General features: G+C 37.6%; 1 protein-coding gene across 11 annotated transcripts in view; it reads right to left on the reverse strand.

Moving 5' to 3' along the window:
- Nucleotides 1-1674: 1674 nt before the first annotated feature.
- LOC127007463 (CLIP-associating protein 2-like) overlaps nucleotides 1675-26273 on the reverse strand; it is a 114661-nt gene continuing 90062 nt past the window's right edge. For 5 of the 11 annotated variants that reach the window (XM_050878512.1, XM_050878511.1, XM_050878518.1 and 2 more), the window contains 15 exons: nucleotides 24506-24784; nucleotides 23646-23666; nucleotides 19959-20060; nucleotides 18866-19066; nucleotides 18498-18631; nucleotides 17684-17716; nucleotides 15914-16027; nucleotides 13936-13995; nucleotides 11268-11605; nucleotides 10454-10978; nucleotides 9180-9264; nucleotides 8572-8776; nucleotides 7350-7702; nucleotides 6903-7091; nucleotides 1675-6160 (listed from right to left, as the gene is read on the reverse strand). In XM_050878512.1, the coding sequence (XP_050734469.1) occupies nucleotides 5957-6160; nucleotides 6903-7091; nucleotides 7350-7702; nucleotides 8572-8776; nucleotides 9180-9264; nucleotides 10454-10978; nucleotides 11268-11605; nucleotides 13936-13995; nucleotides 15914-16027; nucleotides 17684-17716; nucleotides 18498-18631; nucleotides 18866-19066; nucleotides 19959-20060; nucleotides 23646-23666; nucleotides 24506-24784 (2843 nt within the window). In that variant the 3' untranslated portion in view covers nucleotides 1675-5956. The remainder of the gene's footprint in view (nucleotides 6161-6902; nucleotides 7092-7349; nucleotides 7703-8571; nucleotides 8777-9179; nucleotides 9265-10453; nucleotides 10979-11267; nucleotides 11606-13935; nucleotides 13996-15913; nucleotides 16028-17683; nucleotides 17717-18497; nucleotides 18632-18865; nucleotides 19067-19958; nucleotides 20061-23645; nucleotides 23667-24505; nucleotides 24785-26273) is intronic. The other 6 variants (XM_050878513.1, XM_050878517.1, XM_050878514.1 and 3 more) reach the window with 6 other exon arrangements.

The following is a 26273-nucleotide window of genomic DNA, read 5'->3' on the forward strand; positions in this document are numbered from 1 at the left end:
ACCAACAAAATCAACCATGAATTGGAGGCAAAAGTAACATATATGAAAAAATATATATATATTGATTGATTGATTGATAGTTTATTGTTGCAAGTAAACAACAAAGGAGAAGGGAAAAAATATATATAAATTGAAAAAATAAAACACCCTCCGCAAGCCACTCTGTACGCTGAGCCTCGTGTGATCAGCTGAGCTGCCTCCCCAGTGTTGCCAACTCAAAATATTTAAATTCGTTAGGCTGAAAAAAAAAAAAAAACGTAGATTATAGGCGGATTCAAAACAATTTGACGCTAGACTGGCCTGAAAAATCGCTGGTTGCTCATGTCAGTTCAAAGCTTTTTTCTCGCTAAACTGATGCATTTTTCCGTCGGCCCAGATCTTGCGTAAAAATCACTGAAATGGCAACACTTTCAGCCTGAATGTCTCGTGTTCTTCAGTTGATTTTAGAGACATATTGCTATATACTACATTCAATGTGCACTGCCACTCCAGCCTACCTTTCATTTAAAACAAAAATCTGGTTGATCTTTCCCATTAAAAAATAATTCTTCACTTTGGCGCCCCCTAAGGCTACTGCGCCCGGGGACATTGTACCCCCCCCTCGCGACGCCACTGCATGCTTACATCAGCCCTGTTTGTTTGTTATAAAGTCTTCTCTTGATTAAAAGTGCTGCTATGATGTTTGTGCCATGTATTGGAGCCGAAACAGGACAAGTAAACGATAGCGGTGAATGAAATATAAAAACAGTAGGCAAGTTGGACCTGTCTCTGCGAGCTATTTTCCGGCTGTGCGCTGATTCCTACAACACCGGGGCTTCGGATTGGTTCGCTTGGCACGCGGGTTTCGAGCATAAAATATGAAGCACCGACCCTCTTTACATTGTGTCAAATGGTCGCTTTCTCCTTTCTAAGTTTTGCCATGCGGTAGAGGATGATCGAGTTTCTTGGTCCATTGTCACGTTCACCTCAAAATCGAACATATCGCTAACACAGTGTAATCGCTAAGCCCCTCTGTCACTACACGATCTTATGTCATAGCTGCGCTCACCTCCGTCCCATTGGTCCTTAATTGAACTTGTACTGGGTGAGGAGCCTTACCCCGGGACACGGAAAAGGCAGCATCCAAGTTACAATAGTTTGCCTTCCTCAGGTCTGACTGGGAAGATGATCGGCGTGGTGGGCTGTGTATTGTATACTGTGTACCCCTAGCCTCAGGTTGGAGGTGGCAACACTTCCTTATTGACAGTGACTGAGACATCATTCAGTATAAAATGACTATGTTTATAGTCATTAAATAAACTGAAATGCGACATTCTGCAAAGCAATATTTCCTTTGCTAACCCAGATAATTTCCCACAAAAAATTCTTTCAACGATTTTGACTCCCTACTGTGTACAAAAATAATACTGGGTAGGTGAAGATAAAATCAATGTATTGGAATGGCACAAGAATTAAATAGGTGATTAAAGAATTTCCATGAACTAAGAACAATACCCACAAAGCCTGGGTGGCTGAACCGTGAAGAGTACATCTGTTATGCTGGATTTACTGCAGCACCAACTTGGAGCAAGTCATGTCAGATGGCTCTAACAGTAGCAGGTCATGATTCTTAAATTAGTCTTGCAACACATGAGAAGTCATTCCCCTGAGAAGAAAGGCAAAGCATACTCATAGTCTGTAATGAGATTTATTAGGGTAATGAATGTGCAAAGGAGTCACCTGGGGCAGCCTGCATCCCTCACACTTACCATGCTTCCCCGTGAGTCTGTCTCGTGAGCTTTCCCATCAAGCCTGAATTCCCTGTAACATGAGTGAAATCTAAATGACTCTTGAGTTCCTTAAGAATATCCATGACCTGTAATATTTTGAAAGCCACAGCTGACACTATCACAATTCATGTTGCAGATCTGGAAAAATCCATGGAATTTGCATTTTGTTTCACTAAATATCACTCCTACCATGAAAGTATAAATAAAAAAAGTAGAAATGAATAACAAGACAATTTTTGTATTCAGAAAATACATTGTGTCTGGCTTTATGAATAGTCCCTGTCTTGCTCCCGGTAGCATCATAACAGTAAACCAGCTGACAAAATTAATAGTACAGAGACCAGTGCAGAGCACCGTTCATCACAACTCTAAAAAACTAACAGTTAATAGCATGCTGATACTAGTTTAAAGCTGCAAATGATGTTCATTTGTTGGTCTATAAAAAAATGACAGTTTTAGGTAACTTGTTTATCACTCATTCAAGAATGCATGACAGTGTCCATGCATCTATTACAGCAACAGCTTGAGTCATAACCTTGATCCAGTAAGGGCTGCACACACCACTATCCAACACCAGAGGTATCACATGTACAGAGAAAACAAATATTGGCACATAAATCATCATATACAGTAATGACATGAAGAAATAGACAAAACAAGCAGTTATGTGTCACAATGCATGGTTACGATTAAAGCTAATTTTTCTTCTTTTCAAAATAACTTTATAATTACAAGGAGTAGTATTATCATAATATAAAAAAATAGTTATCAGTTTCCAGTGTTCAATCTTTACAATGGGAAAAAAAAAAAATAATAATAATAATAAAAAGTAAAAAAAAAACATAAATAAATAAAATAAAATAATAGTTAAACATCCTTTTTAAGTTTGCTTTTTATCTGATCTGCTTTGGTATATAAGGTGACAGTTTGGCTGCAGCTTTATAAACCAGCACACCAATGACCTGGCTGTTAGGGTGCCATCTAGGGTATATCTCAGTCACTTTGAAAACCACATCTCTAAAACGTATAAAACATTGCAAACATGCATGAATGTGTACACACACACACACACACAAACACACACACAAACACACACACACACACACACACACACATACACCTCCAGAGTACTTTGGAAAAAAAAGTGAATGACTCAATGCAGTTGTTAACAGAAGATTCAACACATACATGAGTCTTGCAATAAATGTTAGATGGTGATATATTTTTTCTTTTCAATAGGTATAAGAGAACTTAACTGTATGCTTTACATTTTTCTGTATTTATTTTTCTGACATGAATGCAAGTTGTTTCACACATCAAAGAAGCATCAACCAAACTGTCTGTGTGCAACACAAGTGCATTTTCAGAACTGTGCACTTGTCAAAGTTGTTTGCAGGGTGTTGAGGCAGGGAAAAACCATACTTGTAGAAACTTTAGACAGTTGAAGCTTAGAGCTTCAGCACCAAAGGGCAGGGTGACTGAAAGCTTCTTAAAAATGACAGAAGTAGCCATGGGACAGATAAAAAAAAAAAATAAAAAAAAAATAAAATAAAAATAAAATAAAAAAAAAAGAAGTTTATTTTTGTTTGTTTTGAAGGGGGTTGAAGCATTGGTGCCTTTCATACATTTGCTGTCCATTTCATGCCAGTAACTCATTTGCTTAGAGGATATGGTAGTGTTAAGTAACATAAGAAATACAAACTAAAAAAATTGCTGGAAGATTTAGTATCCATGACCAAGGGTTGGGGGAGGGGGAGAATATCTATTATGTACATGATTTATAATACATGTTTGTAACTATCATACATTTCACCAAAAAGCTTTGCACAAGGCAGGCTAGCATTCATGCCAAGCTGTGTCAGGTGCTCAGGATATTGGAATGATGGGCCTACACACCTCCTCTGTAGGTGCCCAGCATGACCAAACTCATTCAAGTTGCAAAAATTACCATCTGGGTCACAAGCTTGCTCTTAACAATGTTTAGACCCTCCTAAATAAAGCGAATCTTGCAACAATAAGGCCAATAAATATATTGACCAATCACATTCGTATCCGTAAAATATGCTTAAAAGATAATAAAAACAGACAAACAACACTATCAAGATGCCAATTCAAAGCACATTTGACTAGCTCCCAGCCCCTAGTGATGAAGTATTCTATTGACACTAGTGTTAATAGTTGTATTTTTCCCTCATCTTTAAAATCCAACTCTCTCCGAGTACACTCTGCACAAAAAACGAGAGTATGCAACGGGAAGTCATGCCACCACTTTCCCTTGACTTGAAGGGTACTCCTAATGGCACATATGCATCAAAATACAGAGATACTGCTTGGTCCTTAACATCCTATTTTTGCTTTACAGTATTTCACACTGCTTAGAAAAGCCATATATATGTTGTCAGTAATCACATAATTAACTATCACACACAGGTTGCCAAGAGAGAGGAGTAGGCAGGGTTTATTTTTTACTTGCCAAAATGGGCGTAAGTCACTCCCGGTGAGGTATATACGGGAGGCAAGGGAGTGCTACAAGGCTATCAAAGACCTTCCCTTGTCGTCACTTTCTGTTTCTCTGTTGTCTTAACACCAGAGAATAGTTCAGTATCCTCTCTAAGATAAATTATCTTAATTTCCACATCAAATTACATATATGCGACTCCATTTCTGGCAACAACCCAAAGAGGTGTCTTGATAGTTCCTCCAACTTTCTCAGTTAACTTCTGCAGCATTCTTGGTCTTTGCAATAATTTCCGTTTGTGGAGCACCATCTCTCCTCTTCTAAACCTCACCTCTTCTTCACTGAAACACAGGTTTCTGAGGCTACAGACAATTATCTTTATTCTGTTCCCTCCTACTATCTTTATCCAAAATTTCAATCCAAAGTGGATGCTGTATCTATATAAGCAATGATATCACTTCTCTCATGCCCACAACCTAGATTTTTCAGAATTTTCCACCATCTGGCTATGACGTAATAGTCCTTCTGTTACAAATACATCTGTGATGTTTATTTCACCTACTTCTACAAATTATGGAAAATTCTTAATTTAAATTCCAAAGCGGAGCACATCTTGAGTGTCTCTTCACTGATATCTCTATTTGAAGCATCTTCATTCTTTCATATCCTTAGTTGACACACTCTGCAACAGCCTTCCTTCATCTGTATATCCTTCTCCCTATAACACTTGAACTCTTTTGAGAGGGGAGTATCAAGACACCTCTCCAACTGAATTTGACCCTCTCTTTTGGCCACTCCAGCCATCCCCTTCTTACAGGAGACGTGCTTTGTGGGCTTGTTTGTATTTCCTTGCCCTTTAGCTGCTCCCTCACTTGGCCTAACAGCCAACATGGGTCATTTGCTGCTGATGGAAAGCTTTCTTTATCAAAACATTGCAATCTTTAAAATTTGGGATAAATTCAATAGTGAAAAACCATTCACAATATATTCTTCATATAATCTCCCTTGCACCCTCAGATTAAATGATGTATGAAACACCTGATATAGAAGCCTAACTTCTCAAATCCAATTTCCTTGTAATTATGTCAGTGTGTGTTACAATCTGTGTCCAAGTTTTCTCCAAGCATTAACAGAAGACTGGGAAGCATGGGAAATCATTACATAAAAGTGATGGATAACACAAGGGTATGTAAAAAATATATGACAATGATCTTCATTGAAAGAAGTGCCCAAGGTACAATTTCCAAACTTTGCCTTTTTTGAGCTTTTGAAATCTAAAAAGTTAGATTTGACACATCAAAGCAGCACTGACTAAAGGCCAGCATACTTCATTTACTGTATCCAATCTTGCTAAAAAGATAAAACAAATTGATAAAAACAAAAGAATGTGTAGTTCATGTCATCCTCCCTGTGCTCCAGCCAGACGGTGAGATACAAGCCTTCACCTGGACTTGCCTTGAAGGTTTGAAGATGAGGTTTTAGTTCTGTGGCTCTTCCTATAAATTTTGTGCCAAGGTTAAGTGAACATACTCAACTGCCAAAGAAAACACAATGTCATTACTGAATATATATCACAAGTGTTTTTGCTTCTTATTTTGACTGGTGATAAATTTCTTTTTCTTTGAATATCTACATGTTAATTCACTCAATCACCTCATGATGAAGCCACTTGGAGTACCTTTATTTCTATTTCTGCCTGACTCAACCTTCACAACCTCAGTCTTCCCCCTCACATTGGAGGCTCAGACTTAGGGGAAGATGCCCCAGAGTTCTGCGTTTCTGCTCGCTTGATGTACAGATTAAGGAGTTTCAACTTGGAGCCAGTGAGGCCATCTAGGTGAGGCTGCATGGCCTCTTCACCCACAGCATTGTGCAAGGCCACCATGCAGAATACAGAGGCTTTGCGCACACATGAATCCTTGTTGTCATAAGCCTGCAAGAAAGAAAATTATATACGGTGAGCATCTTTATTGCTTTTTAGAAAATATACATTGGAATATGCTAACCAAGAATGAGTTGAAGTTAACATTAGTTTGGATATTTTTGACAAGATGGATAAAGGAGGAAAGAAACAGGAGTGTATGACTATGAAAGTTAGTGTCTTCCCAACTGGTTTCACTTATGGCTAGTCTTTACCCCAATCATCATCAGTCAGTTTCCTGAAAAGGTAGAGTGGGGATGCATTGTGATCATTCTCATGAGTTTTAGGCAAACATTGTTGACGAGAGGCTCCTGTCACCACCGTATGTATGTTATGAACTACTTCCCTCTTTGGACATGTACTTTAAACTCCTTAGTCTTGCAAGCCAAGGTTGATAACAGCAGATACCATCATGCTAAAGAATATCTTGAGATTCTACATGATAAATAAGGAAATGAATGAATGAGTTGTTGGAGGGTTTAAGAACACAAAAGTCTTGCATCTCACAAAAGTAAGAATGTGCAGCATGATAACATGGAAAAGAAAAAGAAAAGAAAAGGGGAGTACGAGTGATTGTAACAGTTACTGGGGAATAATCTCAGTGTGCCAGAAAAGGTATATACATATAGAGAGGATGAAAATAACTGATGAGTGTAGATGATGAGCAAGGAGGTTTTAGGGAATGAAGGGATGCATGGATCACATCTTTGCACCAAAAATTATAGTAAAAAAATACTAACTCATTCTGGCTTACCTTAATAAGTCCAGGCATAATCTCTGGTAGGGCAGCAGCAACAATTGAAGGCTGATGAGCTTCAACTAGTTTATTGAGCATCTTGATGGATGCCTGATTCACAGGATAGTCAGCCATTTGGATCAGAGGCTTCAGGACACGGATTACCACTTCAGGAGGAAGAATTTCAGCCACAGTGCCAGCACAAACCTGTAACACAATACAGGTGAAACAACTGGAACTGGAATACACACAAACACACATGCACACCAACAAATGTATGCATCTTATCAAAACTGGCTACAATCAATTCAGTATCTCAGACCATGATGAAATACAAGCACCAGTGACATCAACCTACATTTATAAATAAGGCAATGCTGAGAAAATATCGTTAAATGAAAAAATTCATTTACAATAGATTGTCACCTCAATCAGATTAATGACTGCAATATCTTTCTCTCTCACCTGGGCTGCCCTAAGCACTTCCTTCTCCTTATCTCCATGTGCATTAAGTACTCTCAGAATTATTAACTCTGAGAAGCTGAGGAAGTGATGGACTAGAGGACTCCTGCGCATCATCTCCGTGAGCACCGCAAGCACCAGTGCACGCTGGCCACCATCACCACAGTTTAGACTCTCCAGCAAGAGTCGAAGCACTGCGCGGAAGTTTTCATTCCATACTAATGTTGAACCAGTGCGGGCGAGACGGATAAGGTTGGTGAGGGCACTACGTTTTTCCACAGAGCGACCTTCTTCAGTGTTGCTCAGCTCGGCGATCACACTTGTCATTATTTCAGCATCGCTCTCCTGCCCATCACCTGTACCAGAACATTAAATATTTTTTAATTAGTTTCTGTGAAAGCATGTGATTATTGTCAGGGAGATGTGCACAAAACATTTTCAAGTAGTTATTATCATGCCCCATAAATGTGACAAACTTACATGCAGGTACTTTTCTTACATTTCTCAAATTTATCAAGTACAGATACAGATGGAATTATAATACATATATACAATGAAACTAATACCATGTAAAGATTAGGAAAAGAAAAAGAACACAAGTTTGATAATTTGGTTTGTGAAGTTATTGCAAATGAGTGAAAAATGAATAGATTAAGTGAAAATACAGCACTCAGGTTGCCTTAACTCAACTCCATGATTGTCAGGGCACTTCACCTATGCAACAGCACCTTCCTGTTGCTTGCCATTTTTGCACTTTACTTCTTTGTGCTTTTATCACCCATAAATTTACTCTCTTTACATGGATTTGTATACCTAAAACTGCTGTTCTGCACTTCTAAGCCTTACATGATGTCTTCCCTTTCTGATTATGTGATTTTTTTTGTTTTCAGGGGCCCCTCACAAAAATCTGAACAATTAGATAATTTGAATGATCTTCAGTCCACTGCCGTTCAGACTATTGGACTATTGGATTTTTTTCCCAATTTGACTACAGATGCTTTCCTTGAGTATTTTTATGACCTCTCAATCAGCTTTGCAAGGAACAAAAATCTTAAAATAATAATGATGATTACTATATGAATACAGTACAGAGTTCACAATATATACTTTTTGATGCAAAGAAAATCCTAAACAGCTGCCACCACACAACAACAACACTGCAAATTAGATATAAAAGAACCAAAATGTGACAAAACAAAATATAAAAAGCAGATTCAAGAAATACCTCTACCCAGGTCATCATCGGTGAGGGTGTCCAAGCCATTCCTGGACGAGTCGGACATGAGGGAGAGTTGACGGTGTGTAGGGGATGACACACTTGATGACCGGCCAGACAGGATGCCATTGGTGTCCTCAGCATGCTTATCATCAACGACATCACTGCCACGAGTGTCTGCGCCGCCTGCCGAGAGCTGGCTGATGCCCGAGTCCTGAGATGACACATGGGAGGGTCAGTTGTGGGAAGGAACACATTCTGGATTGTCAGTGGAAAGCCATTTTAATACAACCTCAAGTTTATTTTTTATTGTTTTGTAACAGGAAATGATTTTTAATATAACTGTGTGAGATTTTAAACATACATCTCATCATGAAATTATTATGATAATCATTCTCATCCCTCTGTTTCTTGTACAGGCATAAGTTTTCTAGCCAATAAGCTGAATTATGAAGAACTGCTAAAGTAATGAATTTAGTTTTCATGGATACTCCCTAATATACTTAAGCAATATGTTTTCATTGGTCATAACTTTGTTCAAGTACTTGGTTTAAAACTGAAAAAAAAGTTCTTCCATACATGAGGAGTTATCCACAAAAAGGTCAAGTTTGCGATACCTGTGATGTAGAGTCTCTATGCTTTTCTAAACTTTCCAGGTCAAAGCTGTAGTTCTGGATCTCTGCTGTTGTGCGTTTCAAACTTCTGCAAATGAAACAAAGTTATAAACACTGACACTTGAGGCTGCTGTAAAATAGTCAAGCCACTTCCAGCAAAAAAGATATGATGAAGCTTCGGTACCTTTTGATATATAAATTAAACAACAGGAAGGAAATTACAAAGCCTGATAATTATTAAGAAGGATGACAAAGAAAACATAAGAGAATCTTAACTTGACTCTGATGGAAAAAGGTCAATACAGCATATCAAGTCTAATGCTATAGAGAAAATTACAAGAATAGCATTTTACTTAGATGGGAGGCCATGAATGGTTATGACTGTTTAACATGAAGGCTACACATTGCTCTTTTGCTTTATAAGTCACTGAATTGACCCCAGACCATTACATGAGAGGTATGAAGCATCATGCTGTGTCTGTGATGCTGTGGCTACACTAACCTATGTCAGGGTATGGGGCACAAGTACACAAGTGGTGTATGAGTAGCAGTGTGGCCCACTTCAATGGGCTACCATTTCCCTCTGGCTAATGCTTTATTTATTATTTTATTCATTTTGTACCCCCTACCCTGCTCGGTGCAGGAAAAGGGGGTATAGCAAGGACAAGCAGTTCTGAGATTTTAAAAACTTGCAGACTCATTTTTGGTTACACATAAATAAAACTAGTTAGGTTATAAACAAATTCCTTGTCGAGAATGAGAGGCCTACTTTACTGAATAATTTTTCCACAGACTCATTATTATCTGCCAGCTTATCTATGGTTATGTTCTCGATTGGAAAGAGTTGCTGAAGGCTTCATACTTTCAACTTCATTCACAGGAGAAAAATAAATTCTAACTAATACTGTGCGTCAAACTTAATCACATAAGTAAACTCAAATAATTGGGTCTGGCTATAGGGAAGCCCAATATAGAGCAAGCAACAGGTAGAGGGAAAGGTAAGTAAACAGATCAACCTTGTGTTCATTATTCTGCTCCTTCCTCCCTGCTGTCTCCTCACTGAGCACGGAGGTGTGTGACTGAATGGTCCCCAGACACTCTCAGCAGCACTTTACAATGTTAATACAATGGGAGTCAATTACTTGTTTCATCATCCTTGGTTAAAAATTCCTATCTTCTAGTAATAAGGCCTTGTCTATGAAAACTTCATTTACATGTATATACTACTTGCCTTTTCAAAGAATATATTTATTTATTTATTTATCTCTTTTACTAACCTATATACTTCTTCAGGGTTGAGGTTTTCGGTATCATCAAAGTCGATGGTGTTGTATCTTGTAGGTCGGTGAGAGCGTGGGAGAGAAGTGTTAGGACTCTGAAGCACGGGTGTGCCTCCTGAGCTGGGAGGAGTTCGAGGGGGAAGGGAGGAGGGGGATGCATCAAGACTGGACACTCTTTTCAAGTGGGTCTGTATGATCTGTGATGCTGTGCTCTGACATGCAGGAGGAAGCTGCTGTAGAAGAGCTGTGAATTCTGTCATGTTGCAGTTGAACATGGCGATGAAGGCTGCAGATGCTGCTCGTCTGATGTCAAGGAATTTCTGGTCTGCTGTCCATGTTAGGATCTTTGCCAAGGCCACAGGGGTGTCAGGGGAGGCAGTCAGGTCCCCCAGCTCCATAACGTCAACTAAACACTTGAGGTATGTGAGAGTTGCCACCTTCACTTTAGAGTTCGGAGTTTGAGTTTGATCCACAAGGAATCTCATAATAACAATAAACTGCTGATCACAGGGGAATGAATCTCTGAAAAGAAATAAAGCAACAAGTATCAATATCATTTCTTGTACAAATAAAAAAATAAAGGTACTCAATAATATGAATGTGAATGCAACACTTTATCTAATTAAATACATAATAATAAAGGACGTATGCTATGAGGTTTCAAAATCCAACATATTTTTACTATCTTCATTAACCAGTCTATTCTCATATTTTTTACTTTTTATAAAACATTCCCAATTATAGAATGTATGTCTCACGTTTAACTGATGACCAACTGGACATCATCATGGGTGTTGAATTGGCCACTTACCTCACTAAATCTAAGGTTTTGTGAATTTTGGTCTGGACTGATCCAAGAAGATCTGAACCCAATTTATTGAGCAATCTGGTAAGGAGCACATAGAGCCAGTCCCCAAGGTCTGCCTTGTGCACCATTATCAGATCCATGAGTGTGTCCAGGAACATGGTGAACACCTTGGTGTGGGCATCCATAAACATCTTGGTGAAGATTTCTGTGACACGCCGCAGCTCTGAGCCAGTGAGCATGTGGGAGCCCTGCAGGAAGGCCTTCAGAGCCACCAGACCCTCCTTTCGGTCACCCCAGTGGGTGGAGGCACAGTTTGAAATAATGTCATTCACATCCTGCATCTGGAATAGGACACTTATCTGTGATGTTCTGAGGATCAACAGCATTTTTGTATAGCTAGTAAAAACAAAACAACAATTATTTGTTTTGAATGTATTTGTGCCAAACAAGTATTACCCTCAAATTTTATATGAACATTGAACTCAAAACACAAAGTGAAATATTAGAAGTATGACTGATGGTGTATTGGCATGCACTCAAGAGGCTGGAACTGCAGGTGCTTAATACAGTGCTAAAAAACTGGGGGGAGTAGGAGGAATGCTTCCTATTTGCAAAATCTTGCAGTCAGATCAACACCCAAGTTTTTCCTCAAGTCATGTTGGATACTTCTAAGAAGCACCCATGGACAACTTATGAGGGGAATGATACTGTACTAGTCAACACTTTCATCTAAAGAAACTATAAATTATATAACGAGATGCAGAGAACTTTAATCCTGAAAACATGATAAAATGGCACAATACATACATACATATGACGCATGTAACCAATCCAAAGATTCTGATTCTGAAGCCAAAAATTCTTGTAAAGGACAAGCCACAGAAGAAGCAAGAAATGTTCCACCACAGTTTGCTAAAGCTTATTCTGTAATTTTCATTAATCCTGCCATGCTTTCAAATAAAAAAGATGAATAATGAAACTGCTTCTATATAGATTTTCGTTTTTTGTTTGTAAGTATCTAAAAAAATAGCTTCATCGACTAGTTTTCCTGAAAATAAAAAAGCTTCAATAGAAATTGAAATATTCAAATGCTAAATCTATATAAATTAAAAGCATTATGATTCCAACTTTTTGGGGAGTTTTGGCATACCTTATTTCTTTACTGCATGTAATTCAATCATAGAATCAATAATATTTAAAGAGAAGATCCATTCAAGTTAGAGCTCTATCATAGTGGCTTATGGTGGACGGCAGTAACATTTTACTCAGGTAGTGATGATGGATGCATGAGCATGCAATATTCAGCCATGGCTAATGACTCTCTTGGGTCTGTAATGAATTGTTTACTTACCATAGCATTGAAAAAGACCAATGAATCACTAGGATCTGACAAGTCTATCTCATTTGTTACCCTGTGTAGTGTGTGAATTGAGTATGCCAGGCACGCAGCTCACCAGACATTAGTGACAAAAACAATAACCTACCTGTTTTCTTATTAATTTTTCTAATACTTAGTAATGCCAGCTTTACATCCTCCACTAACACCAAACACACACTCGACTCTTTTACAGCTTGTGTTGTGTATTTGTCAATTACACTGTCCTCTCCTTCATGGGAAGTTATTATGGGTAAAATATAGCACAGATCACTGTACTATACAAGGCTGGGCATCAAACAAAGGAAATCATTGAGGTAGTTGGTCTTTTATGAGTGTTTTATAAAAAAAACTGGTTTAGGTGTTTCAAAGAGTGGCAGTATATCTACACCGTAGCCTGGTCTGGGTAATTGAGACAACTTCCTCAGTTCTGAAGAGAAAAAAGCAGCTCTTTCTTAGCAACTATGAGTCCTTGGGGAAGGTTTGGGTTTACTAGAATGTGGTTTGGGTATAAGCACATTTATAGTGCCACCACCTATGAAACACAGCTGACCCATGGAAGGCACATGAGGTAATGAGACTACTTATACAGTACAGGCAGACATATGTTTATGTACTAGAGAATTTAACTTTCAAGGAAATGAAACAAGCCTTGCTGGATGTAGCACCCTCTCAAAATCCAGCATGTACAGATGTGTTGGAGTTGAGTTGATATACTGTGTTTAACTCCATACATTATTTAAATATATAATTTTTTCTCCTTAAAACTTTTCCACTTCTGGTCTCACTTTCCTCTAGTAGCTTTTGTGCTCTAAACATGAAGTGGAATTGTATTATGCTGACATTGGTTATAATACATATATATATGTAGATGTATTGTTGAAGTGGTGTAGACATTTGTGTCATATGTGTAGTGCCTTGACAGTTTAATAGTTACCACACAAGAAATACAGTCTTAGGAAAGGATCAAAAGAATTGTGTCTTGTGGAAATTGAGGCCTTTTTTTTTTTTTTTTTTGTGTGTGTGTGTGTGTGTGTGTGTGTAGAGGCATGTGTTTGTCTATAATCTACACTACAAAATAACTATTTCCAATTCATGTTTTCATTTGGTATCATTAGCCAGCAAAAATATCAAAGAGAAAGTTCATGATCAAAATATTCTACAAACTTGTATAGATTTTAAATGGCTGATGCTTTTCTTGAATATACCTGTTTACTACATGTCATGCTACAGTCCATCTCAGTACACAGCAAGGAACAAATGGAAATAGAAGTCCACCACAGTAACAGGTCTCACCTTGGCTGATGGCTCCCAGACCTCCTTGAGAATACGTTGTTGTGATCCATACCAGAATAGCTAGGGCACACCAGGAAAGAGAACCACTGATAAGCTACACAAAAAATAAAAATGCAGAAAAAAGATGCCTGCAACTGTGAATCATGACAATAAAGCTCTCAAGTTGTGCTTCACATAATGATGTTTACTCTGATGAAACTACGCTGCCAGTCCAGCAATGACTAGATAAAGCACAGGTGAAGCACTTCCTAGAGAGCTCTTGCCAGACTAAAGATCAATTACAACCAATTAAAACAGGGCTGAGGTATGGGGCTCTTCACTATAAAACACACATCAGACAATTTTGAGTCCATTACATTTTTTGTCAGTGACATGATGGAGGGAGGCACTACAAGTCAAAGATCTTCTAATATGAACTTTGCATGTTTGGCTTTCCTCAAATAACACCAGTACTTGCTTGAAGGCAGAGGATGAATGGAAAATAGAATCCTCTTCTATGACTGGTGTGTAAAATCAAAACAGTTAACAGGAAATTCAAAACATACTAATTCATGATCTAGATTCAGGCTTTACTTTTGGAAACAAATTACTTTTCAGAAAAAATTGTGGTTACCAAAATCTAGGACACGATTGTCAATCTGATGCGGAGTTTAGACCCGAGCTGAGTGACAGACTAATCAACAGACCTGAGCTGAGTGACGGTCTGATCAATAAAATGAACATGAACAGGATCACTATTGATATCGAAGTTTTAATAATTTTCCTGTCTCTGCAGAGAGCAATATCCCTGAGGTAAGTCATTCTTAAATCTCCCTCATGAAACCACAGAGATGATCTTTGAGTTATGGTATCAACATCAATCTACCTGCACAAGGAAAAAAATACCATGCATGGAATCACACAAATCATGAAGAAAATGCAAGTTCAAACTCATTAGTTTTAAAAAGCCGTCTCTTCAATGGTAATGCATAATCTCTGGACTGAACAAACAATGATGCAGACCCATAACATTCCAAACATTTATAGGCTACTGATGCAGAGTACAGCTACCCACACGGGGAAATGGGAAACACTTCTGTTTTTTTTAATGAAAAGAAACTTCAATGCCTCATGGCAATACCTACCACTAAAAAATTATTGAATGATCATTAGACCTAAAAAAAAAAAAAAAAAAAAAGGGGGGGGGGGGGTGATTTATACACTGTCCTTTTCTCCTATCAAGGGTGGGCACATAAGAGTGAGGCACACAGCCCAAATGACTCTGAGGTATCACAAGACACTGGGGTCAAAATCAACAGCATCAAGGTCAACCCACCAGACTGCCTTAACTACTTTACCCTTGCAGGCAGTAAAACCTAATGATTCAACCCTTCAAAATATACATTATTAGGTTTCCTGAGTCACTGTTACTATGAAAACATTCTAGATGGAGAAGCATTCATTACACAAGAAAATGACTTCCTATGATAAAGACCATATATGATGATAATAAAATTGTGCGTGCCATGACATTCTATATACCTTCAGTTTTCAACTTTACAAAAAAAGGATGTTGAAAATATGATGGCTAATAATAAGGTGAAGGTAAATGCCAAAAATTAGCAACAATAGGGAACTTGGGAAATTACTTTACACATTAGAGAGCAGGAATTTTCTAATGTTACCAAATGGTTTCAATTTTGGGAGGTAAACAACTGCAAAAAATAGTGGTAGGGTTTTGCAAGCATTTTGGGGGAGGGGGAGGAATCAAATGGCCTTACTCTGGGCAAAAATGCAAGGCAGCAGGGCACTAAGGCAGCTAGTGGTAAAATGATGAATACAAAGAAGTCCACTACTTAATTCCCTTCATGCAGGTTTGTCTTAAAAAAAGCCAGCAGAGTAAAACTGTGAGGCTCACATTTGGCACACATGTACTATAAAACATTAAACTGTACTGATCTGCATGAGCTGGTGAAGTGAGAGTCAGAGGATTACTTACGTCATTCCTTCTGCAGGAGTCAAAGGATCGCTCGGAACAGACACTGGAGGTCTCACTTTCATTGTCGGACTGATCCTCAAAGGCCTTCGTGTACATTTTCCTATTAGGAGAGCGCTGTAATGAAAGGCAGGGTTACAATAGTCTTCATCCCAGTGAATAATGCATCTCTATATCAAGTGATAAAAAATATAAACAAATCAAGAGCAAAATCAAATAAAGATCTCATAATAAACACACAGAGAACAAACTCTAAGCTTCAAGCAGCCATCTACTGCTACCGTAAACAATGTTGTAATTTTTAAAAATGTCTACTGCATTTAAAACATTACTCAAATTGGGCTTTTCTAAAACCCGATAAGCATGCCCGAAACACAAGTAAGAGACACAGCACAACTTTGCTCCCGTGGGTACCAAGTTGAATTCTACCAGACCCGTGCTTGGGCTTGATGATGTGACTAACTCTATGGTCAATTTGTGTATGATGATACTGATCACATAGTATTAGAGGCTCCATGTCAAACTTAACTTGGTAGCAGCAACGGGCCAAATTTGTGGCCTCACCGTGTAGCAGCGACGGGCCAAATTTGTGCCATGATATAAACCCCCCAAAATAGATGATATTTATCTGATCACAAATGCTTGGATATATATTATGAAATGGTTTGTGTGAGGGGTGATTTTTTCTCATTTTTCTCGCTTGGGGGGACCATTAAGAAACATGATCCCCGCTGCTACCGGGTTAAATATTGAATATAGTCCAAAATCACTCAGAATTGAACTCTATGCAAAGAATTTGGTAAAATGAGTTGGACAGATTCTTTTGGTAATGCAAAAGAATCATCTGTGCAGATTTCAGAGACAACCATAACAGTCAAACACTTGTTCATTATCAATATATTTGTTGCCTGGTAAGTGAAGCAGGTTACATACAGGAATCCATTATGAAGTAGCTGAACACTCCAAGAACAATGACTATGATATCAAGGCACCTCATTGACATTAAGTACAGAGATACCATGAAGGTGCCCACAAAAAAATATGAGAAAGAAGTATAAAAATAAACAAAATTAAATGGTTAACCTGAAGATAAGAAACCCTCTAGATCTAGGTAGATGTAAGGTGGACTGTAGGTCAATAATAATAATAAGAATAATAATAATAATGATAATAAAAACCTATCGTTTGCGTGACAGCATTTCCGACTCATTTCCTAAAACATCACAAAGAAGTTCACCAGCACCCCATCCATGGATTCCTGTCATCGACTCACCAGAAGTTTCAGTTATCATCGTTTTCATCACAATGAAAAGAGAAACATGACAGCAGAAAGTGAGAAATTTCAGCCTCAATTTTGCAGCCACATCCCAACACTTGCCCACACCAACAATACAATAGTCAATGCAACAAGAAGATAATGTCATATAGTTTTATTCAAGCTTGAAAGGATGCTAAAATAGTAAAACATATATGCATACTTTGAATGAGTAATAATGCTCATGGAAAAACTAACAACATATTTTCTAAAAAATTTAGCAACATCAAAACCATTGCTTTGGCACTAAAATGTGAGGCTTGAAACAAACTAACTGACAGTCTGTCCTGCTCTAAACATAAAATGTTATGCTAAACACAAACATAATAAGTAACTAGCGTCAGTCATTTAGCTTTATATACTAAGCTACATTCTAATATATAAAATCAGAAAAATTCAAATATTGGCAGTGCTCCATATTAAAGTATACTATATTTACTTCCCTGCCTGATACATACATGACTGGTGGAATGCTGCAGAGTCGCAGTGGACTGGAGGGAAAAATGTTTATTATAACACTGCCCAAACTATGAACCGAAGAGTGAAGTGACTGTCTTCCCATCCTAACATGACTGGGATGAGCTTTTCCTTCTCTTTACATAGTGTACTCTCAAAGAAACAAAGAGGAGAAGGAAAAGAAACACTACCATAAGTTTACAAAAACTGAAAAATAACTGATCAGCATCATTTCCTGTGGGCAGTGAGAAATCGAAATGGCGTAAGTTAAAAGCATGTCAACCCTGCAAGAAGAGATAGGAGGAAACAAGTGTCCGAGAAGCTAAAACTACCCAGTGAAATTGACCCCCATCACTCTCCAGATCCCTACTAATAAATTAACAAAACTCCTCACTGACACAGTTCTCACAACCTCAGAAAGGTTTGCGGCAATTTTTTTTCAGGCTAATAGGATGTACTTCCCAAATTCATTATTCATTCATTATGCCTTAGGAATCACTTCTACTCTAACCTATTAGCTGTCACTTCCATTGCTTTCCTCATCTCCTATCATACGCACACATTCTTTCATCATATCTATCCACCACATGGGTAACCCTGGCATATTATTGTCACAAACCTTACTGCTATTATTTTACTCTCTCTGTATTTTTTCCTTATCTTATCAACAAACAAGTCATTTCCAACCACCACATACTCTAATTGTAATTCCGTGATGTTAACAATATATTTTTTTAATCTGATGATTAAAAGGTTAAAATTACCACACCAGGGTTTCATATTAAATTCAAGCAGATGCAGCTCAGAGACACTCACCAACACTCCTCCTGGTGGAAGGCTCACTAAAGCATCAGCTAGGGCACTTTCAGCCTCCCGACTCTGCTGCAAAATTTTCTGCGCCATCACCTGCCGTGACTTGCCAGGCACTTGGGGAGGCATTTCTGATGCACCTGGAATCATGTGAAGGTTGTTGAGTGAGATGTTGACTGACTTTCCAAACTCAAAACAATAATCTGCTACTCCCTTATTTTCACAAAAAAATGGACAAGTGAAGGCCAATGAGATTGAAATGAAAGAGGGAGTAAGAGGCCACTGAGAGGGAAAGGACACTAGCAAAAGCAAGAATTTAAGGAGATTATCTAAATTATATACATATGAAAGAATCAAGATGAGCGAGCACATACCAGAGATCGACCTTGATCGGGATTTGGAGGGAGAGATTCCACTGAGAGCACTGTAACGACTGGGTGAGGGTTCCCTTGAAGTGCCAGTGGAGCGGGGTATGCCACTCCTGCGGCGGGAGCGGCCCATGGTGCCCGAGTCACCGGGTGAGGCATAGGTTGCGTAACTGAGCCGTGACGAGGGAGACCCACTGCGACTACCAGCTGTGGAGCAACAGGGAGTGTTGTGATTTGGTGGATGAGGAACTATTACTTTTCTGTCTAATGATACCTACTCCTCAGAGACCCATCAAGTTTCTCCATTTTAATTTCTATGGAGTGTGACACACTCCAGAACTCATTTCCCTCTTCCTATTTTTTTAAACATTTTCTTTAGCTTTGACTTTGCCACCTTTTATGCAGGCTACCAGTTTGGACCCAAATTCTACCTAACTTAGTCTTGTGCTTCCCTCTATGTGAAGCCATTTTCTTTGAGATCTTTATTGCAATCTCTCGACACACATGAAATAATACAGTTCTTGACCATTCCAGCTCCAAAAGGGCTTTGGATTTGCAAGTAAGCTCTGATCTTCAACCCAGAAATCACTGTACTATTGCCAGTCTGCAGATGTAGTCTTGGGTTTTGTTACTAAATGTGTTAACACTCAGACCATAGAAGCTATCCTTAAATTTTATCTGGTGCTAGTAAGGGTTGTTCAGTTTTGGTGCCCCTATCACTCCCTTGAATCTGTTCCAAGAGAAATGACTGAAATTATCCAAATAACTTTGAAACTTACTGTACAGTATTGTACTGAACAGGTTCTAGGTGATATAGTAAATGAAATGGAATTATTAAAATAAGTGTGATACATACCTGAAACACTAATGCATTAAAATCATATTTTTTTTATGTTAAGACTAATAATGCGATACACAAAAATTCCTTAAATATAAATTAATTAGACATTTTGAATAGTAGCTTAGTAGCTATCACTCAATAATAATTATAATAATAGGAAAATAATGATAGTAATAGTAATAATAATAATAATAATAATAATAATAATAATAATAATAGTAATAATAGTAATAATCCTCTCTTTCTATGGTGACTTACGCTGTGACTGTGAGACGCCACCCCTACTTCTGGAGCGGCCCATGCGGTCTGGGGAGGTGATGGAGCTGATGGGCGGATGATCGGACGTTTTCCTTGGACGTGCTGCAGCAAAGAGCATGCCTTGCATTAAAGGGCTGACAATCAGAGGATTCATAATTATGAGTGCACCAGTAAGTGCAGTGATGCTATAACTAACGGCAACAATAATGAAAATTATAAAATTCCAGTGGTGTCTCGCAATTTCCAAAATTATTCCTGAATTATTACTACTCTGATGAAGATTTATCTGAAAAACATATTAACTCTAGTGGTATATATATATATATATATATATATATATATATATATATATATATATATATATATATATATATATATATATATATATATATATACATATAATAAAATTAAAGCAACACACGAACCATAGTTTATTTTGTCTGTATACAAACTGTTTCAGGCTTGGTTTGGCAATTATGCCTCATATATAATAATTAATTCATACATTATCACATTGCATTCCTGATAAGTAACTGGCGATTAAAGTGCTTTCTGTACCAAAAGATCATTATAATCAAGATTCTTCAAGACACATAACAATTATAACATCAATGGCATATCTGCATACCGAACACCAGCACAATGGTCCGTGCACTGATGAAACACGGCCAGTACGTATTTACAGTGAGGCCCGAAAGCTCATGCAAATGCAATCACAATTGGAATATATATATATATATATATATATATATATATATATATATATATATATATATATATATATATATATATATATATATATATATATATATATATATATATATATATACACACACACACACACATACAAACATACATATAATATATATATATATATATATATATATATATATATATATATATATATATATATATATATATATATATATATATATATATACACACACACACACCTACATACATACATCCATAAATATAATATATATATATATCTATATATATATATATATATATATATATATATATATATATATATATATATATATATATATATATATATATATATATATACACACACACACACACACACACACACAACACACACACACACAACATAAATATATTTTTTTCATTTGAGTTAACCTGCCAAGCAGAATGGTATTTTCCCATATCATCTCTAGTGATCAGGTGAGCTGCTCGAGGTAATAGCAGTAAGGAGACAACCCAAGCTGATGCCTGAACTGAGGGAATTTCATACCTGGTGCACTCATTCTCAATTTGCAAAACAGAAAATATTGTGAAAATCTGATCAATATTATTTGAGACCATGAAATGTAGGCCTACTATTGCCAAACCACACTCCCTGCTCCTCTATTTGATGAATTAGTTTGAAAAAATACCTCCTAAACTATGCAATATACAATTCTTTAATTGCTACCTTTATAAAGATGTGATAAATGACACACCTCATAATACAGCAGTACAAGGAAGTGAACTGACATGATTTATCATCACTTCATCTAAAATACACCCGTGAAATACCTTGTGAAGATGATGAATACATGAAAGCAATCTCAAAGCTCAAGCTGACATAATGCAATGCTTCTAATTTTGGCTTATTGATTAATCAGTTAGGTATATTTAAACAAGAACTACACACACAAAAAAAATAATACAAATTCCAAGCATTAGCAATTTGCTCAATTTTTTTTCCATGTCAAATATGTTTACTGAAATCTATATAGAGGGAACTTGTTTGGGGGATACCAGATCAAACATCAATATTGTAAGCAAAAGATTACTCTTGAATAAAGGAAATTTTCCTTCAGCAGGAGCAACTTCTTGATGGCACATTTTATTCTACAATCAAAGGGGCACAACTGATGTTGGTTATGGGTCTATAGTTGGTTCACCCAAGTCTGAGGCGTGCATTACCGCATGCTGGCAACCTACTGTCATACGGAGTGTCCGATTTCATGGATAATGTATTACTGCCTACGCATAGGACACAGTCATTATTATCAATAATATGCAGGCAATAATACCAAATACTGTCAGTTATAGTAGATTTTGAGTTAAAAATAATTAACAATGTCGCAAACAGCTGTTTTGTTAATTTGCAAGATCGCTGATTGTAATAGGCGCACCTAACATCACCATAGCCGATCCAGGATTCAGGACGTTTCCTAAGGTAGAGGAAGTAGCGTTATAATTGTATTTCGTAAAGAATCCTTATAACCAAAAACGAACTAAAATTATGAGTATTCTTTTTCTTGAACACAACATTGAATAAACAACAGAACAATAATATGAAAATACATATAGGCTGGCTGTAGGTATCTGTATCAGATACCATTAATAGCATATTTTTACTGCGCAAAGCAGGTGATGTCACTTATTGTAACTTTGTGAGCTTTCATATTTATCTATTTGTGTATATTTCATGGTGGCAAAACTTAAATTACTAGTTTCATTTTTACCAGTGACACGAATTTGTGACTTGTTTTTCACAATAGAATTTCACTCTAATAAGTGAATCAGACCCCACAGAAATATTACCAGTGTGTGTATAAACTAATACAAAGATAAGCACATACAGGTAACTCTCGGTTTAAACGAGTTTGGTTTACACGTTTTTTAAATAACGCGGGGTCCAAAATCCAAATAAATGTTTAATTTACCCATTTTTTCACTTATACGCGATATTTTATGGAGTGGCCACCAAATGTCTCACGCAACTGGACTCACACGGCGCCGCGGCCACACAGCTGAGCTCAGTTCTACCCGCGCGCCACTTGAACAACAATACAGTACCCACGCTGCCACGCTACTCAACAATAGGGGTGGGCAGGTACCGGAACCAGTACTGGTACTAACGGTACCAGCAATACGGTATGGTACCGGTACCAGACTGCTCGATACCGGTACTATCTGTCTTTCTGTCAGTCTGTCTGTCTGTCTGTCTGTCTCTCTCTCTCCACTGAATGAAGTGAATATTTATTTTTCGATAGAAACCTGCCTCTTGTTTGATTTACATTGTTTTTGATTTACGTGACCTCGTCAAGGACACAATACTCGCGTAAATTGAGTTACCTGTACTTTGATTTAACTCTAGGATGTCTCGTGGATCATTAATAAATAAAAACAAAATATCCGGATAGGCCGCTCTTTAGCCCGTTACCTTCAATGGCCCCCCAAAACAGTCCCTGCGCCAAGTTTGTACCCCACGTACTGGTGATGTTAGGTGTGCCTATTATTGAACAGCCTTGGCGCTGTCTGCTGCTAAAAAAATTAGCAGGCTTTACATTAATAAAACAGCTGTTTGCGACAGTACTAATAATTTTTAACTCAAAATTGACTATGATTTGACAGTATTTGTTATTGTTGCCTGATGACTGTTTCCTATGTGTAAGCTATCATACATTATCCACGCAATCAGACACGACGTGTGAAAGAAGGTTGCCAGCGCATGATAATGCACCCCTCAGACTTGGGGGAACCAATTATAGTGATAAAATTTTGTCTTATAAGCTGTTTATGTGTGTGTGCATATGCATGTGCGTGTGCATTTGCCTGTGCATGTGTGTGTGCGAGTGTGCACACATGCACACACACATCAAATTCATGCTTTTATCAAGGTAATGCTGGTCAACTTAAGCATTCATCGCTCCTCTCATTACTACTCACCTTTATCCTCTCCTTCAGGTCCTACATGAGAACAAGAAGCAAGATGGACACCTTTAATAACATAACAAACACTACAAACAAAGTTAAAACCAGAGTGTATACTTTGGCATAATACTTTTGTAGTAATTGAGTCATCTCGCCTCCCTCACTCATTGTTTAGAGGCAAGACAACACAGCTTTGTAGAACACGAGTTTGAATTTATAATTTCATCATTACTGAATTGACTTGATCTAACTCATCAGGGAAGTAGGGCAATTTCCTAATAGTTCATTACCTACCATGCAGGCATGCAAAAATTATATGTCTTACAAATAAAATTAGTAATATTCTATTAGCAATAAGTTTTTGTTACGTAAAATATACACAACTTTAAAAATATTCCGTAAATTAAAATAAAAAATATATAAATTCCATAAATTAAAAAAAAATTAAAGGTGGGAAAAAAGTTGTTTTCAAACATTCTCATGAAACAACAAACTTAAATACATATTAAGTGCAATATAGTGATTATCCTTAGACCCTGATTATAAAAATTTTGTTAATGAGCAAAATAGAATGCAGGTCAGTGACTTTTAGACATGCCCTTCAATCTGATAATTACAGGGAAAGCAAAGCTTTCACTTAAGCAGTTGAACTTTGTAATTTAGAAAATAAATGTTGGGTATAATAAGTACAAAAACCAACACACCATTTAAATTATTTTGATGTGCAGCACATTTTCTGAGCTATAGTATTCTACAAGCTAAATGTCCCTGCGGGTGATGCAGCAGGGCTTGATTAATTTGAGGTCAACTGAAGGCAAATGTCACATGGGGATTTAGGGTGTTAGAAAGGATGCGACTGTTACGGAACTACTTACGTAGTGATGCCCCAGAGCCCACCTTGAGCCTCTGGGCTTGGGCATACTGTGACCGAGCTTGAGCCCGCCTGGCAGCCTGCAGGTCAATGGCACTGTTGGAGCGGAAGTTGTTGGTGGGTGTAACAGGGGAGGCTGGGGAGTCCTGTGGTCGGTGTGAGGAAGGAGTAGGGATAGCAGATCGCTGGATACTGCTGTGAGACAGTCTAGAGAACTGTCCCGAGAGATTCTCAGTGCTCCCTGTGGTGGAAGGGGACCTCACCCAGCCAGTGCGACTTCCGCCTACAGATAAAGTTCCAGGGGAGGCAACACCCACACATCCACCACGATGTTGTTGGTGTTACCAACGATCGAGTGATGGCAGCAGTGGGCGTGGTCCGCGGAGGAGTATGGAGTATGAGCAACACCAGGGACACACACAAGCCAGAGTGGTGTTGTTGTTGAGGCAGGAAGGAATGTGGGAGCAAGCAAAGGCCAAGCATCAGCAGTGAATCAAATGCCTGCCATATATTATCACTAGAGGAATGACAACAAAACAAAACTATAATTCAGAATGTCTAAAAAACCCAAACATGCGCAAAATGGCTTGCTAAATAAAAAAACAAAAACAAACTTCACTATATGAAGAAGTCAAAGTCCTACCACTAAGAGTAAAATTAAATGTGCTAAAACATGCAGAAAATTAACAAAAATATATAAATAAAGAATATTAAAAACTACATATGAAACAGTGAGTCCTGCAGCAAAATGGTACACTAGGATCATCATGTACACCTTAGAAAATATTTACACAGCTGACCCCTGCTACTCGTAAGGATGATGTGCTGATCCCCCGCCAATAAGGCAAATTCGTAAATAGACCAAAACCTGCCATCAAAAGCACCTTTTTTTAATGTATAAGTTATTCTCATTACCTACAAACCCTCTAAGAGCCTAGTAAATGCTTTTAAAGGCCAAAATATATAAATAGAGTACTGTAAGTTCTCAATTATTGTTGGTAGCTTCTTGGAAACTGCAACTTAAAGTAAAATGATGACTCTTTAAGTGAAATGACGTATAACGAAACCAATTTTACCATGAAAATCGTCAAACTTCTTAATATAGACCTTGTCTAATATTAAACACTGAAATAAACGTGAGCCATACTACTCACGTGTTTGTCACTCCTCTCCCCTCCTGTGGCCTTGGTGAGGGAGATGGAAAGGGAGAGGGGAAGGGAAGAGGAGGATGGACGGGTGGATAAGAGAAGAATGTGACTCCTCTCCATAATTTCCACAAAACCTACACATACTTATTTCTTTACACTTAACACTTTAGTGTACACACACACACACACACACACACACACACACACACACACACACAATGAAAAAAAAAAAAGTAAAAAAATGGAGAAAAGTGAAATGCGCCCTACATACACCTACAAAATGGGAAACGATATAATTGCTGACCTAACCTATTAAGAAAACTGAAAAAAATGCAGCTGTTAACAGTGGAAAAAAGAAGAAAGGTAAACTGATTACTATAGTATACTTAAGAAATGAGTCACCTAGAGAAATCAGATAATAAAGACCTATTACTGAACAAGGGAAATGAAGACAAAGTGAACTGGTCATAAGAAAAATTGAGGAAGGGAGCATATCTTATTAACAAAGAGAAGTAGAGTTTTCCCAATATAAAGAGATACATTTGGAATGATTTAAAATAAGAAGTGGAGGCAAAGAGTGCAGAAATTTAAGGAAAAATTGGACAAATGTAGATATGGGGACAG

This window comes from Eriocheir sinensis, chromosome 35 (assembly GCF_024679095.1).
Source record: "Eriocheir sinensis breed Jianghai 21 chromosome 35, ASM2467909v1, whole genome shotgun sequence".
Classification (NCBI taxonomy): Eukaryota; Metazoa; Arthropoda; class Malacostraca; order Decapoda; family Varunidae; genus Eriocheir; species Eriocheir sinensis.